Genomic DNA, 16,815 nt, shown 5'->3' on the forward strand with positions numbered 1-16,815 from the left:
GCTTTTGCTAAGAAACAGAGGCTTTTCAATGATTTATATTTATGATTCTTCTTGACCAAATATTTCAAAAATGTTGAAGCTTTTGTATTATGTTCAAGTTAGAAAAAAAAATTAAGTGTTAATTCTTTTTTCTTTTGTGAAGGTGGGGCTGTTAAATAAAAAATCCTGTGCCATTGCTTTGTCATTAATCCCAATATCCAAAATTAGAAGGGTGTTGCCCATGTGGCCTGTGACATTCCACAGTCCTAAAGATGTTTGAAAGACAGTTGTAATTTGTCCTTCATTAATAGGTGGAATGCCATGAAAAGGGAAAGTACAGCGCGTGCTTAGGTGAGCACTAGAATTACAGGACCCTGTTTCATAAAGGGTTGCAATTGATCTTGTACACAATTCATTGAGTGTAACTCGAATTGAGCGTAACTTCAATTTTGAGTGTAAGTCTGTTTCATAAAGAGACTTACACTTGATTTCAAGAAAAATCTAGCATAAATTTCAATAGATTGAGGGTAAATTTACAACTCTGATAGATATCAAGTCCAAGAACTAAAACTTTTTTTTCATTCAACTCAATTCTCTATTCATTTCCACAAATCTGATTAAAAAGACAATTACAATGTACATCACAGCATAAATCATAAAGGCAAATGGAAAATATACAAAACATAGGCTTTTATATATCAAGAAAAGTGGAGAAATCAACATAGGCTGAGACCAGTCTTTAGAGGTTAATCCCCAAGAAATATATTCAACTCTCCATGGACAAGACAAAACATACATCATATTAAAGAAAATAAACAGAAGACACTACAAAGTACAAAACTGACAAGAGGCAAACAACAAGGCACATTAGCATAGTGTGTTAATCCTTATAGGAGGTAATAATTTGATTAAAAATCATATAAAGCAGAAAAAGTATTGACTTAATAGATGTTTTTTATGTTTTCTTGAATAAATTCTGAGTGTTGATACATTTTAAGTCATATGGCGAAGCATTCTATGAAAATGGACCAGTATAAAATATAGTTTGTCTGGAGTGATTATATCTATAATTTGGAGTATACAAATTGTGAAATTGCCTAGTATTATATGTATTTCTAACCTGAGTAAGAGTTAACTGGTTGCCAAGAAATTTGGGCAAGATTTTATTAAAGGTAGGGGATACCTTTTACAGAGCTCCCAAAATGCAGCAAAACATTAAATATGAACCTCAGGGGACTTGTTTAGGCCCCTGCTGAGAAATTTGGAAGTCAACAGTTATCTACAATTTGAATAATGCACAAAACTCAACTACTCAGTGGTTTTGTGTGTCAGCCACACTTAAGCCTTTTTGTTGCAGTCTTCTGTATCTTTTATCTATAAACACAAATCTAAAAGTATAAGAGCTGATGTAATAACATATAGAGTGTGTGGCAAGAATGTATATAGAAATGTTTGTAAGTTTTGATGAACTTTCTTCACAAAATATACATGATGGACACACATGCAGTGCATGGGTCTGCAAAGGTAGCCTAGTAATGTACTGGAATTTACGGTGAGCCCCGAAAAAAAAATTCAATTCAAAATCTAATGGTCAATGAAAATGTACTAAATGTTACCTTCCACTTTCAATACTTTATGGGAGTTTCTAAAATGATACTCTCTTCAACATACCACTGTATTTATACAACTCTTCATTTAAGGCATGCAAATGGGATTCCCTACCTTTAAGATATGGGTACATAAAATTGCGGTCAGCAAATTTGTTAATATCACACACTGTCAGTAACCTAAACTTTTTAAATATGGGCTGTGGATGAGTAACGGGTTGAGATTTTGTGATAATTCTGATTGCACGTTTTTGAAGGACATGAATATGTTCAAGTAAATAATTGGCACAATTTCCCCAAATACTGTTATGATACAAAATATGGGGAAAAAATCATAGTATAATACAAATTTAGAAGAATATAAAAAAGGGACTATTGCCCTTGTTCTCTTGATTGCACCAACAGCTCTAGATATCTTACAGAAGACTTCATCTATGTGATTCTTCCAAGTCAAGTGATCATCCAGTATTATTCCTAGGAATCTGGCTGAGTTTACAATGGGAATACTAGTGCCGGCAATACTTATATTTACATTTTCCATATCAATTATTTTACTTTTGGTTCTAAAAATCATACATGCAATCTTATCTATATTCAATTTCAGCTCGTTAGCTAAAAACCGTTGGTTTACTTTATTCAATTCAGTGTTTGATATTGCACATGTGTTCCTGAAATTTTTACCAGAAATGAATAAATTGCTATCATCATCATATAAAATGGCTTCAAAAAAACAAAACAAAAAACTTACACATTGCAAATCATTAATATACAATATAAAAAGCAAAGGGTCTAAAACAGATCCCTGTGGTACACCAACATTTATAGACTGTATAGGAGAGGAAAGTCCATTAACACAAACATACTGTACACGATTCTGAAGCTCTTGAACCAGTCTAAGGTTATCTCTCCGATGCCGTAGTATACTTGGGTGACCCGCACCTCGCCATAGTTAATGTTTATGCATATTTAAATCACATTTCATCACTGAAATTCTATGGAATCCCACTTACATACTGGAAAAATGCTGAAGATTCCAATGGAACCACATATTTACTGTTCGATACCGGAAATTGGAAGCTATCATCCTCAAACGTGAACGATGCGAAAAAGTTGCGCAATAAGGAAGAGGCCCGCAACTCGCCACCCGCACTCCCATAGACAAAGCACGTAAAAGACGTGTGCGGGTGACCGTGATGCTCCCATAGACAAGCACGTAAGATGCGTGCGGGTGACTGTGATTATACTTATAACACATATTCCTAATATAGATTTCAAATTTTCGCGAAAAACTGCTCGTTTTTCACCACACTTTCCTTGTTTGTGGTAACCCTGCCAAGTTTCAAGTTTTTCAAGGGATACTGAACACAGTCCTGGGCATAATTTTGTGTTCAGTGCGTCAGTAACAATTTCAAGCCGGGTGGCGGTATTCGGGCCCCTGGCGAGGTGCGGGCACCTCACTATACTCTAATTTGTCTGAAACTATGTTGTGGCTGGTACAATCAAAAGCCCTTCTCTCAACTGCATTTGCAACTCTGTCACAAAAGTCACATAATTCTGTATATGTTGAATACCCTGATCTGAATCCACATTTTTTTGCATATAATATGTTATTACAACATAGATATGACATCAATTGCTTGTGAACAAGTTTTCAAATAACTTAGCTCTTGAATTATCTGTTCCATTGACTATTTTTTCAGGCGCACTGATATGAAATATTTGTCCATACACTGACTGAACAGACTCGCTAACTTGTTAATTTCCTATTAACATGAAGGTTGATAGAGAGCGGTCGCCTTGAAATTGTAACTGGAGGTTGGGTAATGAATGATGAAGCCAACACACGCTACTATGCTATGGTGGACCAACTTGTGGAAGGGCATGAATGGATGGATGCCTTCATCCCAGGTAGAGAAAACACTTATCTTTTTATCAATCTTTTTTCTTAAAGTAAGATGGTTTTAAGGAAGCCTTTGAGTAGAAATAAAAGTATGACATGAAGCTCACTGAAGTGCTGGCTCATAAGGAGTTCACATTCATCTGAAAGTGGAGGAAAATCAACATCAAGTTACAGAAAAAGGATAAACTGCAGGGATGTGTTGAGTATTTCTGAAGATTTCTGATGGCACTTTTTCAAGACATAACCCACTGAGTCATTATAAGATTAAAATAATAAGATCATGCATTTGTTGTTTTTTTATGGCTAAAAAAACATTTACCTTTAATGAGCTAGACAGTGTCATTTTGTTGATATTTGCTGAACTATAAGTTTTAAAGCTTTTGGAAGCAGAATGATACCAAAGAAAAATGAAACATTGAAAGAATTGAAGCTTCTTTATAGCTTTCTGGTTACTTTAAGTCTCCCTATTTACCTCTCAATGTTCAGGGGTAAAACCCAAAGCAGGATGGGCTATTGACCCATTTGGCCAGTCTGCAACCATGTCGTATCTGCTGCAGAGGATGGGGTTTGAGGCTATGGTAATCCAACGCATTCACTATGCAATCAAGAAGCATTTTGCTAGAGAAAGGCAACTTGAATTCATGTGGAGACAGTCATGGGGTAAGTATTGACCTGATATTTGGGTTTGTAATCATTTTTTAAAGTTCTTGATTACAGATTTGAAATGGTGTCAGATGTGATACTTTTCAAATGAACAATGTACAGTTGACTTCCTTGTCAAGTCTGCTGTTTCAGTGAAATCTCTATCATACGCATGTACCTTTGACTGTCATAAAGGGTTAATACTGAAATTCAATCCCAACCCAAGTCTACACTTTGTTTGCACGAACAGTGTGACAGAATTTCAATTGCATCTAAATGCTCGATTGCCATTATATTGCTAGGTTTTTCTCTTCCTCACAAAATTCATCACTTTTTTATGCCTCTGCTAGGAGGTAATGCTAGAGGCATTATATTTTGTGAGCAATATACCTCAGGAACCATTTGAATTATCCAAATAAAGTTGGCATATGTATGTATAATTGGATGAAGGTGCACCTTTTAACTTGAAGGTGCACTCAAGTTGTAGATCAAGGTCAGTTCTAAAATTTCATTTTTTTTTCCTTGTATTTCTGCAATGGCTGAAAGTATTTTCATGGAACTGTATTCATATATTACAGGATGAGATTAAGTGTAGATAGGGGAATTTTTCAGCCATTAGTTCAACATGTATGAAACTATAACAAATTTCAAGTAGAGACAAGATTTGGGAAAATATTTATCTCTGTATACGATGCATTGATTGTCAGTGAGTCACAAGAGTTTAAGTCCGTTAAAAAAACTGGCGGCTTCGGTTTTTGAAAGTTTCATGCAATGAATGTTTCTACTTTTACAGGATCTTGAAAATGGCTTGAGGTACAGTGTATCTTCATGAAACCTTAGTGCATGTACACTGTACATGTATTGCCTGACAGTTATTGTGAAGTTTTTTATGCCTCCGCCACGAAGTGGTGCCGGAGGCATTATGTTTTCGGGTTGTCCGTCCGTCCGTCCGTCCTTCCGTCCGTCCGTAATGAATTTTGTGGACAAGGTAACTATCAAAACCTGTTGAGGTATCCTAATGAAACTTGGCATGTATGTGTATTAGGGGGTGAAGTTGTGCCTATTAACTTTTGGGTGCACATGCTCAAGGTCAAAGGTCAAAAGGTCAAGGTCAAATACATAAAATTTCACTATTTCCACCATATCTATTGAATGCCTAAAGATATTTTCATGAAACTTAGTGTATACATGTATTACCCAATTAAGATTCTCTGGTGAAAGTTTGGGTCATGAGGTCAAAGGTCAAAGGTCAAAAGGTCAGGGTCAAATACATAAAATTTCACTATTTCCACCATATCTATTGAATGCCTGAAGATATTTTCTTGAAACTTAGTGTATACATGTATTACCCAATGAAGATTATCTGGTGAAAGTTTGGGTCATGAGGTCAAGGGTCAAAGGTCAAAAGGTCAAGTAAAAATATTAAAACTTCTTTTTTTTTTCTCCATACCTTGGAAAATTGTTCAAGGTATCTTCATGGAACATAGTATATACATATACTGACTGGAAGTGATTATCTAGAGAATGTAGGGTTCATGGGGTCAAAGGTCAGTGGTCAAAGGTCAAGTGCAACACTTCAAAATTTTACTATTTCCCTCCTATCATGCAATGCCAGCAGGGTTATTTTTTTTTACACTTGGTGTATGCATACATGTGTAACCTAATAGAAATTCTCTGGAAAGTTTTTTTTTTCTTCTTTTTTTGCCTCAAAGGTCAAAAGGTCAAAGATCATGTGAAAGTGCTGAACTAACTTTTTCCTCCATATCTCGGAAGTGGCTCAAGTTATCTTGAAACATAGTACATATTATGCATGTTCTACCTGAAAGTGATTATCTTATGGATTTTAGGGTCAAGGGCCAGATGAAAATGGTAACAATTTACTATTCAATTCAGAAATTGCACTTTTTCTCCACACCTGTACCTTGAAAATTACTCAATGCCTAAATGTATGAATGGGTCAAAGTCGAGTTAAAGTCCTTAAATCTCCTATTCATCCAATTAAACCTAGGTCAAGGAAGGTGAACATTCAACACATTTGTGACAAACTTGTCATTTCAATATTTTGCCAATTTTGTGAAAATGTAATCACACATTGTCCACATGTACTATCTAGACCTATTGGGGAAATCATGCATTATGGCGGAGGCATACCAGTCGCCAAAGAGACATTTCTAGTTTGTAATGGGGTCAAAATCAAAGGTCAGGTAAAATGCTGAAATCACAATATTTCCTCCACACTTTGGAAGTGATTCAATGTTTACACTTTATTCAACTTTATATATACATGTATTACTGCACAATATTCTGTGGGGAGAATTTGGGGCCATATGGTCATAGGTCAAGTGAGAATGCTTGAACAAAATGCTCAAAGTATTGCACACACACACACACACATATATATATGTATATATATATTTATATATATATATATATGGGCCGTGACGCGAGAAAAGGGCCCTTAGGGCATTGAATACCGAAAATGAGTTTTCACCTCCACATTGTAGAAGGAACTCTGACCTATTTAGATATGCAAACCTTTTTCTGAAATTCCAATCCTAAATGACCCCTTTACGACATTCAAAAAAGCATGTTTTGTCCAAATCCTGTCAATTTTTGATGCGTCTATATGCATTTGCGCGCATTTATCTAGTTGATCTTTTTTTGCGCGTATTGTTTTGTCAAACTTCCGCGCCGTTTTCTGGCGTTTGCACGCAGCAGCGCTGAGGGCCCTTTTCTCGCGTCACGGCCCATATATATTTATATATATATATAAAATATATACAGTATATTATGCGCCGTGACGCGAGAAAAGGGCCCTTAGCGCTGTCTCGCACAATCGCCTGAAAATGGCACGGAAGTTTGACAAAGCAATACGCGCAATAAAAAAATCAGCTAGCTATTACTGTGCACACATGCATAGATGCATCAAAAAGTGGCAGGATGTGGACAAAACATGCTTTTTTAAATGTTATAATTGGGGCATTTAGGAAAGGAATTTCAGAAAACGATTTGCATGTCTGTATATACATCAGAGTCCTTTCTACAGTGTGACAGTGAAAACTCATATTTGGTATTTTATGGCCTAAGGACCCTTGTTTCACATCTGATATATATACAGCGTGTCCCAGAAAAAACGAAACCGAGTTTCATTGCAATTCTTTGCTATCATAATCATATATTTGCTATATGAGATATACATGAATTGAAAGATACACTTCTCTTCTTTCATTTGATGCACAACTCATTGTTCAAAATTCGTGCATGACTGAGTTAGAACAATAGACAGTAGTGCTACTAAATTTTAATTTGCACAAGCAAATGGCGACTTTGAAAGAGTTTTTCAGACTTTTTCAGCAATCTTTTGCAAAAAATAAAATCTTAGCCTTAATATCCATTCTCTTTCCTTTCATATGATATCCCATGCGTAAAAAATGATCAACGCCTGTTCGAGAAAACTTAATTTGAAAATATGCTTCCATTTTACCCAGATTTAGATAGGTAGTAAATAAGGAGCCACTTTGCTTTCCCGACACCTGCCAACTTGGCAGATAACAATGGCATTCATGCTTCAATGAATTTACACAAACATGAAGGGAGGGGGTAAAAAGGATTGTTACAGACGGTTCGGTTGTGAATAGGGTCGTAAATTAGCACATGATCATGAGCTTGCCTGACCATGTAGCTAACTACACAGCAAAGGTGTTCATCAAAGGAAGTTTCGGATTAACGCACTGAAAAAAAAACAACAACCTTCCAAGCCCACCCCCCCCCAAAAAAAAAGACGACTTTCTGCCCTGCACTTGCACCTTTAAAATGTAAGAAGTGCAAGTTCAGTGATAAAGAAAGTGATGTACCCTCTCTTTCTGCTTCACTTCACCCTTCAAAAACTTCAGAATTCTTGTCAGTGATGAAGGACTAGCCACGCGTGAGGGAAATGAAGAGAGAAATGAAAACAGTGAAATAAGTTTGAGGTACAAATTCATCAAAATGTGTGTCATTGTTGTAATGTTGATTTCCCATAACCATTGGACTGCGTGGAGCCTGAGAATACAACATTTTAGTCTTCAATTACTGGTATTGTCTCAAAGCTTATTCTAAATAAATGACAACAAAGGGCTTACCGTCTCATACAGCATTCTCTGTAAATACCCCCCACAACAACATTCACTGTAGCACTGCGGTTGTTTTGTGTGAATTCAACGGTGCAGATGAGCCCATTGTCTGATGCTAAGTCGGGAGAGCTGAATGCTTGTTTTTCCACTATCCGTAGAATCGGTAGAAATGAAGCTTGTTTTCATGCAAATTTTTTTCAAGCATGCATTATTCATATTTTACATATAAAGTCTCATATGAAAGAAGAAAATATGAATATTTGGGTAATGAACTGTGTTTTTCGAAAACGTAACGTTAAAAGTCTGAAAAATTCACTTAAAGTCACTATTTGCGCGTGCAAATGAAAATTTGGTAGCACCACTGTTCATTGTTCTAACTCAGTCATGCATGAATGATGAACATTAAGTTGTACATCAAATAAAAGAAGAAAAGTTTATCTTTCCATTAATGTATATCTCATAAAGAAAATGTATGATTTCGATAGTAAAAAGTTGCATGGAAACCCGGTTATGTTTTTTCTGGGACACGCTCATGGGCATCACCAGGGGGGGTGCGTTGGGTGCGAACGCACCCCCCTTCAGACCCTTCAAAAAAAAAAAAAAAAAAAATCACCACTTCAGACTGCGAACAACTTCAACGCCGGACGCTAAATAATTACTCTTGTTTTTTATGCCTCCGCCACGAAGTGGTGCCGGAGGCATTATGTTTTCGGGTTGTCCGTCCGTCCGTTCGTCCGTCCGTCCTTCCGTCCGTCCGTAATGAATTTTGTGGACAAGGTAACTATCAAAACCTGTTGAGGTATCCTAATGAAACTTGGCATGTATGTGTATTAGGGGGTGAAGTTGTGCCTATCAACTTTTGGGTGCACATACTCAAGGTCAAAGGTCAAAAGGTCAAGGTCAAATACATAAAATTTCACTTTTTCCACCATATCTATTGAATGCCTGAAGATATTTTCATGAAACTTAGTGTATACATGTATTACCCAATTAAGATTCTGTGGTGAAAGTTTGCATTATGAGGTCAAAGGTCAAAGGTCAAAAGGTCAGGGTCAAATACATGAAATTTCACTATTTTTGCCATATCTATTGAATGCCTGAAGATATTTTCTTGAAACTTAGTGTATACATGTATTACCCAATTAAGATTCTCTGGTGAAAGTTTGGGTCATGAGGTCAAAGGTCAAAGGTCAAAAGGTCAAGTAAAAATATCAAAACTTCTTTTTTTTTTCTCCGTGCCTTGGAAAATTATTCAAGGTATCTTCATGGAACATAGTATATACATGTACTGACTGGAAGTGATTATCTAGAGAATGTAGGGTTCATGGGGTCAAAGGTCAAGTGCAACACTTCAAAATTTTACTATTTCCCTCATATTTATGCAATGCCAGCAGGATTATTATTTTTTTACACTTGGTGTATGCATGTGTAACCTAATAGAAATTCTCTGGAAAGTTTTCTTTCTTCTTTTTTTGCCTCAAAGGTCAAAAGGTCAAAGATCAAGTGAAAGTGCTGAACTAACTTTTTCCTCCATATCTCGAAGTGGCTCAAGTTATCTTGAAACTTAGTACATATTATGCATGTTCTACCTGAAAGTGATTATCTTATGAATTTTAGGGTCAAGGGCCAGATGAAAATGGTAACAATTCACTATTCAATTCAGAAATTGCATTTTTTCTCCACACCTGTACCTTGAAAATTACTTAATGCCTAAATGTATGAATGGGTCAAAGTCAAGTTAAAGTCCTTAAATCCCTAGATACATGCTCTCCTATTCATCCAATTAAACCTAGGTCAAGGAAGGTGAACATTCAACACATTTGTGACAAACTTGTCATTTCAATATTTTGCCAATTTTGTGAAAATGTAATCACACATTGTCCACATGTACTATCTAGACCTATTGGGAAAATCATGCATTATGGCGGAGGCATACTAGTCGCCAAAGCGACATTTCTAGTTATTGTTTTATTTTTTCATTTTGCACCAGGGACAAAAAATTTGTGGGCAAAAATAATTCGCATCCTGGGTTCTGGCAGCACTGATTTTATGCACATCTACTACTATTCTGCAGTGTTTACTATTAATCGACCGTACTGTACATCCGTACGATACGGAGCACGTACACGTTTGCGTGTACGTGACCGTGCTACTTACAAGTATGTAGGGCCTATGTACAGCACGTTACTTCTGACCAATCCATATTGATAATGCGAGCCCAAGTGCAAGCCTTAGCCTCATTTAAAAAAAAATGGAGGGGCAAGTATATCATTTTGCCCACCCCCTCCCATGATTCCAGAGACGAGAAGACTTTCTTGCTATATAAATGTTATTCATTATCTTTATCATTTTTTGACAGAAAAAAAAAGTTGCCCCCATAAAAACATTGGAGGGGTAAGCATATTATGATTTTGCCCCTCCCCATAATTAATAATTCCCAAGATGAGAAGATTTTTCTTGCTTTTTGACAGGAAAAAAAAAAGTTGCCCCTATAATATTGGAGGGGCAAGCGCACCATTTGCCCCACCCCACATAATTATAATTCCGGAGATGAAAAGATTTTCTTGCTTTTTTGTTAGAAATCTGTCCTGTTATTTCATCCAAAGTGTGCACCAGGTGGCAGGTTGCTGAATTTCAATTCTAAAAAAGCGAAGTGTCTCTCGTGTGGGAGGGGGATACCCCTTCCCACACCCTCCCCCGTTCGGTCTATTTTCCATGGACTTAATACACCTATAGATTGACAGATTTACAAATGTTTCATCGAAAATGTGCACCAGATCTGTCACTTAACTTTATAAAAATTCAAAAGTTCCGTCGTGGGGGAAGGGATATTAGCTCCTTTCAATTAACCCTTTCCCACTGGCACAGCAAAGGGGGGGGGGGGCTTGATTTCCCTTAAATGATTTCCCTTAAAAAACACTAAAAGTGTGGGGATTGAGAGCTTCCTAAATTCCAAATGTCTGTCCAAAAAACTCGTTACATTAAATGTCAAAACGCACCCTCCTTGAAAAAAAGCTGGTGACGCCCCTGACGCTGTATAAATATTTAGTCCCATCATTATTATTTGCCAGTCATTTGAAATTGTCATCTTTGTAACATTTCTAGTTTCTTTTATTTATTTTTTTTTATTGTGGTCTTTGGTGCTTATACAGGTAGGTGCATGTAAATGTGACACATGGATTTGATGGACATGCATTGCACCATTCAGAATGATCACACTCTAATCCCTATCCATTTTGTATGCAGACCATGGATCAAGCACAGATATCTTCTGTCACATGATGCCATTTTACAGCTATGATGTCCCTCACACCTGTGGACCAGACCCCAAGATCTGTTGCCAGTTTGACTTCAAGAGACTACCAGGCCAGCGGGTTAACTGCCCCTGGAAAGTGGCACCCGTCCCTATTACAGAGGCCAATGTAGCAAACAGGTAACACATGTAACATCTTGAAGAAAGGGTGGTTTTTACGCCTCCGCCATAAAATGTCACCTGAGGCATTATGTGTTTGGGTTGTCTGTTCATCCATCCGTCTGTCTGTCCATCTGTCCTTCCGTCCACAATTAATTTTGTGGACAGCATAACTTAGAAGAACTGTTTAAGGTTTCTGAATGAAACTTGGCAAATGTATGCATGATTGGACAAAGTTGGGTCTATCTAATTTACATTCAATACAATTGGCTGCCTGTCTTTGAAAGTATGCTATTCTCATTGACTACACGGACAAACCCGAGAAATAGTTACACAGAGAAAACCAGCACAAAAACAATTACCGCGGACACCTGCCGTGTGACCATGGCATGTACTGCCTGATATGCATGTGTCTCCCATTAGTTCGTCCTCTTTCATCGCTCGCAACCTGGAGAGTCAGCAGTATTTTGTTTGTGTGTGTGTGTATGTGTTCCTGTTCTCTTATAGTGAAAAATGTCACCTCACTGCAATATCTGTTGTTGCCCCAGCTGGAAGGGGACTCCCACACCACTCCTGCTCACATGCAGCCTAATGTGTGAGGTAGACGATGGCCTCTTTGGTGTTCTGAGAGGCCTGGCTTGCTACGAGAACCGCACCTCCGCAACCAGCTACCCTGGAACCCTCCGTTTCGGCTCCCAATGTTCACGCCAAGCCGGAACCTGCACCAGTGCCACCAGGAGAAACCGACATGGCTTCCTCCCACACCATCCTCAAAAGAGAGCACGCAGGAGGGTAGCGCTCCCAAACTGCACAGTCCCTCTTACTCAACCAAGCACTAGCTGAGTCCTCACCGCAGCTTCCTCTCTCAGTGTGCTTGGCTGACCTCGTCTGTTGCCCCACCTGGGTTGACCACACGACAGTCCTCCCCCCTTCCCCCAGCTAGCTGCAACTGCCGTCAGCAGAGGAGAGCATCAGTCCAGACTCCATTGAAGGCTGGGTGCCCGACACTCCCCTCCCACCAGGGAAGAAGCAAAAGCGCCGGGTGCCTTGCTTGCAACCCCCACCCACGCCAAAGAAGCCACAACCAGAGTGGTACTGAAGGCGCAGGTAGCAGTCACCCTGATGGGTTCCCCCTCAAACTCAGCACTGCTGCTACTCTAGCAGGCTGTAGCAAGCCAGTATGGGCAGTAGCAGACCCTCACACCCTGACAGCAACACACACGCATGCGGCTATGGGCACTCCTCTTGTGCCTTCCCCGGGCAGTACCGGCACCCTAGCCCAGCCAGATGACAGTCACCCCAGGCCTAACCGCCAACCCATGCTCTGACCCGGAGCAGCTGTTCGCCAGCTACGCATGTTCAACCCCTTCCTTGCAGCGGGGTTGGCCAAATCAGATTGGTCGTCCATTGATGACTGCCCATCTGCGGCACTGGGCTCTGTGCCACAGGCTGACCCAGAACCTCCACGCTGGCTCTGCCTCCTTGGCGAGGAAGAGGAAGCCGTACTGTTCCATTACCTTGGTGAGTTCTATGCAGCTAAGACAGATGCAATGAAACTGTAACAGCATGCCTTGCTGTCGATTTCGTGGGGATCTTCCTGGCCTGCACCAGGCATTTCTGTTTGAACTGACTGGCCATTGGGGACCACGTCCTGGGTGGAAATCCCCTGTGATGAAGGCCATTCATGGAAGAGGATCAGCGCTGGGCTCAAATGGCACAGCTATTGCGATCTACCATACAACTGAACTTCCTACGCGGGAGCCCTGGCCAACCTAGCCACACAGGCAGACGAACTCGGAGTGATAGCAGAGGCGTGCTCTCCTACCCCTACTTTTGTCACAGAACTTGTTTGGCAGCCCATTGATCTGCACTTTATGAGAGGATGATCTAATGGGAGAGAGTCACTGTTTTTGTTTTTGTTTCTATGTACTACCATGCTCTCGGGTTTGTCAGTGTTAGCCAATGAGAATAGCATACTTAAAAATGTGTGGTCAAATTTTCACCAAACCTAGCAGGTAGTATCGCTTTGTTGATATTTGTACAAATGGGCACCATTCCCCCACCTGGAGGGAGGGAGCCCTGGAGCGCAATGCTGGAGATCGCTTGGGGGGGGGGGGGGGGGAGACTGACAAACCCTCCAACTTAAGGAATCGTTACAACTCTCTCAAATCATTAAGCTATGGTAGTGCTCTTTGTAATTTAGATTAGTGAGTGTAGTTTTGATTTTCCAGCAGATTTGGGAGATGAGCAGGGGAGGGGAAAGACCAAATTGAGAACAATGTTCACATTTACATCTTCTTGAAAATGCATGGTCAGATTTTTACCAAATTTAGCAGGGGTTATCGTCAGGGTTACAGAATATATCTCTGTGGAAATTGCACCACTCTCCACCTGGGGGTTCCACAAGCCACAGTGCTCGAGGGATTGTAGATTGGTGATTGTAGTTTCTAATTTGTTCATGGCAAATTCAGGGTTAGTGGGGGGTGGGGTTCAAGTGGGGGCCAAGAGGCATTAGTTACCATTTGCAGATGAAACAAAAACCCAGATTACATTACTATTAAAAATAGTTTTAGAATCTGAGTTAGGGATAGAAATAACCAAAGTAAAGATATTGATCTGTATAATCAATATTAAGTATTGTTACAACATGTGAACAAAAGTTCTGATATTCTTTTTTATATAATAGATTGTTTACGGTTATGGTTTGTTGAGAAAATAGTGATATCTCCTTATATTTTAGGCTTTATCCCAAAATTTTTAAATGGTGGGATGTTTTTGTGATACAACTGACCCTACTCATAGATATGCATCAGATGTGATAAACTCAAACAGTTTTTAAATCACTGCTCCCAGTGGTAAGCAATATCTTTAACACAATGACCACAGAACCTCCATTTCAGAAAAATAAAAATAAAAATGTAAATATTGTTTAAAACTTGAAATACTCTGAGCAAATACATTAATAAGTGCATTTTCAAGGTTATTTGTCATAGATCAAGGGGCTTGGGGCTTTACACATTCTTTTTATCTAATAAATTTTGAAAGGATGATGCTACTGCTTTGTAATATTAGTTTGGGTTTAATGTGCTTACATCCTGTTTTTATGCCTCCTCCACGAAGTGTCGCCAGAGGCATTATGTTTTCGGGTTGTCCGGCCTTCCGTCCGTAATCAATTTTGTGGACAGGGTAACTAAAAAAACGTATGAGGTATCCTAATGAAACTTGGCATGTGTTTGTATGAGTGGGCAAAGTTGTGCCTATCAATGTTTGGGAGCACATGCTCAAGGTCAAAGGTCAAGGTCAAATGCTAAAAATTTCACTATTTCCCCCATATCTATGCAATACCTGAAGGTATTTTCTGGAAATTTTGTATATACCAAATGAAGATTCTCTAGACAAGAGTTTTTGGGTCATGAGGTCAAAGGTCAAGTGGAAATATTAAAATTTCATTTTTTTTTCTCCATATCTCAAAGGTGGTTCAAGTTATCTTCACAGAACTTTGTACATATGCATGTACTGACTGGCAGTGATTGTCATGGGAATTTTGGGGGTCAAAGGTCAGGGCTAGCTCTTCAAAATATCACTTTTTCCCTAATATTTATGCAATGCCTGCAGGATTTTTTTTTTTAACATAGTATATACATGTATTACTTAATAGAGATTCTCTGGGAAGACTTACACCAAAAAGGTCAAAGGACAAAATGTCAAAGGTCACGTGAAAGTGGTAAATTCTTATTCCATATCTAGGAAGTGGCTCAAGGTATCATCATGAAACTTAGTACATATTTATGCATGTTCTGCCTGGCAGTGATTATCTTGTGAATATTGGGGTCAAAGGCCCGGTTAAAATGCCAACAATTTACTATTTAATAATGAAATTATACTTTTTCTCCATGCCTTGCAAATTACTCAATGCATATAAAACTTATAAAAGAGTCAAAACTCAAGTAAAAATCCTCAATTCCCGGAATACATGCTCTCTTTGAAAAAAAAAAATGGCCATTCATCTGATTAAACCTAGTTCGAGGATAGTGAACATTCAACACATTTGTGGCAATCATGTCATTTTAGTATTTTGCTAATTATGTGAAACTGTCATCACACATTGTCAAGATATACTATAGACCTATTAGGAGAATCATGCATTATAGCGGAGGCATTCCAGTCACCATAGCAACATTTCTAGTTTTGTTTTTGCTTTGTGTGTGTGTGTGTGGTTTTTTTACCCATTCAATACACAGAGCATGGCTTGGAATTATTATAAAGCACTTCAGTAGACCTTCAATATACTTCAGAGCCACTTTTCTCAATATACACTTTTCCAGAACTCATGCTTTCTCTTCAGTATTTAAACTGGTTAGGAAAGTCCATTTGAACTGAGTTATACATCATTTTAAAGCTTAAAGTTTGCTCTTCAGATTCTGCCCATGACTAAAATGCAATGTCTGGTGACTGTTTTTTTACGCCTCCTCCATGAAGTGTCACCGAAGGCATTGTGTTTTCGGGTTGTCCTTCATCTGTCTTTATGTCCATCCTTCCGTCCATCCGTAATCAGTTTTATGGACAGCATAACTAAAAGAACATTTGAGGTATCTCAATGAAACTTGGCATGTATATGTATGAGTGGATGAAGTTTTGCCTATCATCTTTTGGATGCAGCTGTTCAAGGTCAGAGGTCAAAGTCAACTGCTGAAAATTTCACTGTTTCCCCCATATCTATGCAATGCCTGAAGGTATGGTCAACTCCTCAAAATTTCACATTTTCCCTCATATTTATGTAATGCCAGCAGGATTTTTCTTGAAACTTAGTGTGTACATGTATTACCTGATAAAGATTTTTCATGTTTGGTTTTTTTTTTTGGCCAAAAAGGTCAGAGGTCAAATGGTTAAAGGTCTGTGAAAGTGCTAAATTTCACTTCTTCTATATCACAGAAGTGGCTCAAGGTATCATCATGAAACTTAGAACATATTTGTGCATGTTCTTCCTGACAGTGATTCTCATGGGAATTTTAGGGTCATAGGTCAAGAGTGAAAGGCCATGTTAAAACGCTAGCAATGCACTATTCAATACTATTCAATATTATACTTTTTCTCCATACCTTGAAAAATTATGCAGTGCATAATCTTATGAAAGCATCAAAAGTCAAGTAAAAATCCTCAAAT

At 38.5% G+C, this 16,815-nt stretch overlaps 1 protein-coding gene across 2 annotated transcripts in view; it reads left to right on the top strand.

Annotated features, from left to right (window-relative positions):
• The window catches only part of LOC140238356 (alpha-mannosidase 2x-like), a 158,656-nt gene that overhangs the window by 39,883 nt on the left and 101,958 nt on the right, over positions 1-16,815 (top strand). For both annotated transcript variants that reach the window (XM_072318289.1, XM_072318290.1), the window contains exons 5-7: positions 3,364-3,494; positions 3,973-4,146; positions 11,487-11,673. In XM_072318289.1, coding sequence (XP_072174390.1) covers positions 3,364-3,494; positions 3,973-4,146; positions 11,487-11,673 — 492 coding nt within the window. The remainder of the gene's footprint in view (positions 1-3,363; positions 3,495-3,972; positions 4,147-11,486; positions 11,674-16,815) is intronic.

Source organism: Diadema setosum, chromosome 14, assembly GCF_964275005.1.
Source record: "Diadema setosum chromosome 14, eeDiaSeto1, whole genome shotgun sequence".
NCBI lineage: Eukaryota > Metazoa > Echinodermata > Echinoidea > Diadematoida > Diadematidae > Diadema > Diadema setosum.